This window comes from Mus caroli, chromosome 9, assembly GCF_900094665.2.
Source record: "Mus caroli chromosome 9, CAROLI_EIJ_v1.1, whole genome shotgun sequence".
NCBI lineage: Eukaryota > Metazoa > Chordata > Mammalia > Rodentia > Muridae > Mus > Mus caroli.
The window spans coordinates 85,982,854-85,983,763 of NC_034578.1; the positions used below are offsets into that span (position 1 = coordinate 85,982,854).

Below are 910 nucleotides of genomic sequence, written 5' to 3' on the forward strand. Positions count from 1 at the left end.
AACTGGTTTGCGGTTATGTTATCCAGTTAGCCTCTTATGCCCCACCTTTTTCCTTCCTGCAGAGAGTTCTTTGGCCAGGGCTGGATGAGGGCTGAGAAGTATGAAAGGACACCTTACATTATGAAAACCACCAGACACTTCAACCATGTGAGTACGCCTGCCCACCANCNTGCTTTTCTGCCAGGCTTTTCATTGGTAAGGCCACCAGAGTGGAGGGCAGGACCGCTCTCAGCTGTGTAGCCAGGGCCAACTCGACTCACTTCGGTCTCAGTTTCTTACTATCCCTTTGCCTCTAATGTCTTTGTTCTATTGAATGGTGCTTGTTAGGATCTCCAACACTAGGACCAGACTTGGGTAAGACAAGCATACATCCAGGGTGCAAAACAGAAGGAGCCACCCACCACCCACACTTGCATCCTNGTGCCTCAGTCAACTCCAGCTCTCTCCAGGACAATGTAGAATACAGACGGAGACTGTGGGCCCTGTTCTTGCTTTTACAGAAAAAGNTTTTAATCTTCCCCTATGTAAGAGGAGATTCAGTTAGAAAAGATCCCTCTTTACTCTTTGAATGCCAATAATTTTTACCGTGAATGTTGACTTTTTTATTTTTATTTATTTTTAACGTGTTTGTGTGTATGCCTGAGGATATTTATGTTATGAGGATATTATGATATGCCTCATTCATGAAGGTGCTGACCGAGGCCAGAGAAGGCATGGGATCCTCTAGAGCTGTAGTTACAGGTTATGAGCAGCATACCATGGGTGCTGGGACCTGAACCCAGGTCCTTTGCAGGAGCAGCAAGTGCTGTTAACCATTGACTCATCTCACCAGCTCATAAATTGATTTTTATTCAAAGTTTGTTCTCCAGCTGCTGAGATGGTTATCTGATTCCTTCTTCCTATAATCCAT

General features: G+C 45.0%; 1 protein-coding gene across 1 annotated transcript in view; it reads left to right on the forward strand.

Moving 5' to 3' along the window:
- LOC115031958 (ras-specific guanine nucleotide-releasing factor 1-like) overlaps positions 1 to 910 on the forward strand; it is a 20,335-nt gene that overhangs the window by 2,133 nt on the left and 17,292 nt on the right. Inside the window, exon 2 of the mRNA XM_029481975.1 lies at positions 63 to 147. Coding sequence (XP_029337835.1) covers positions 63 to 147 — 85 coding nt within the window. The remainder of the gene's footprint in view (positions 1 to 62; positions 148 to 910) is intronic.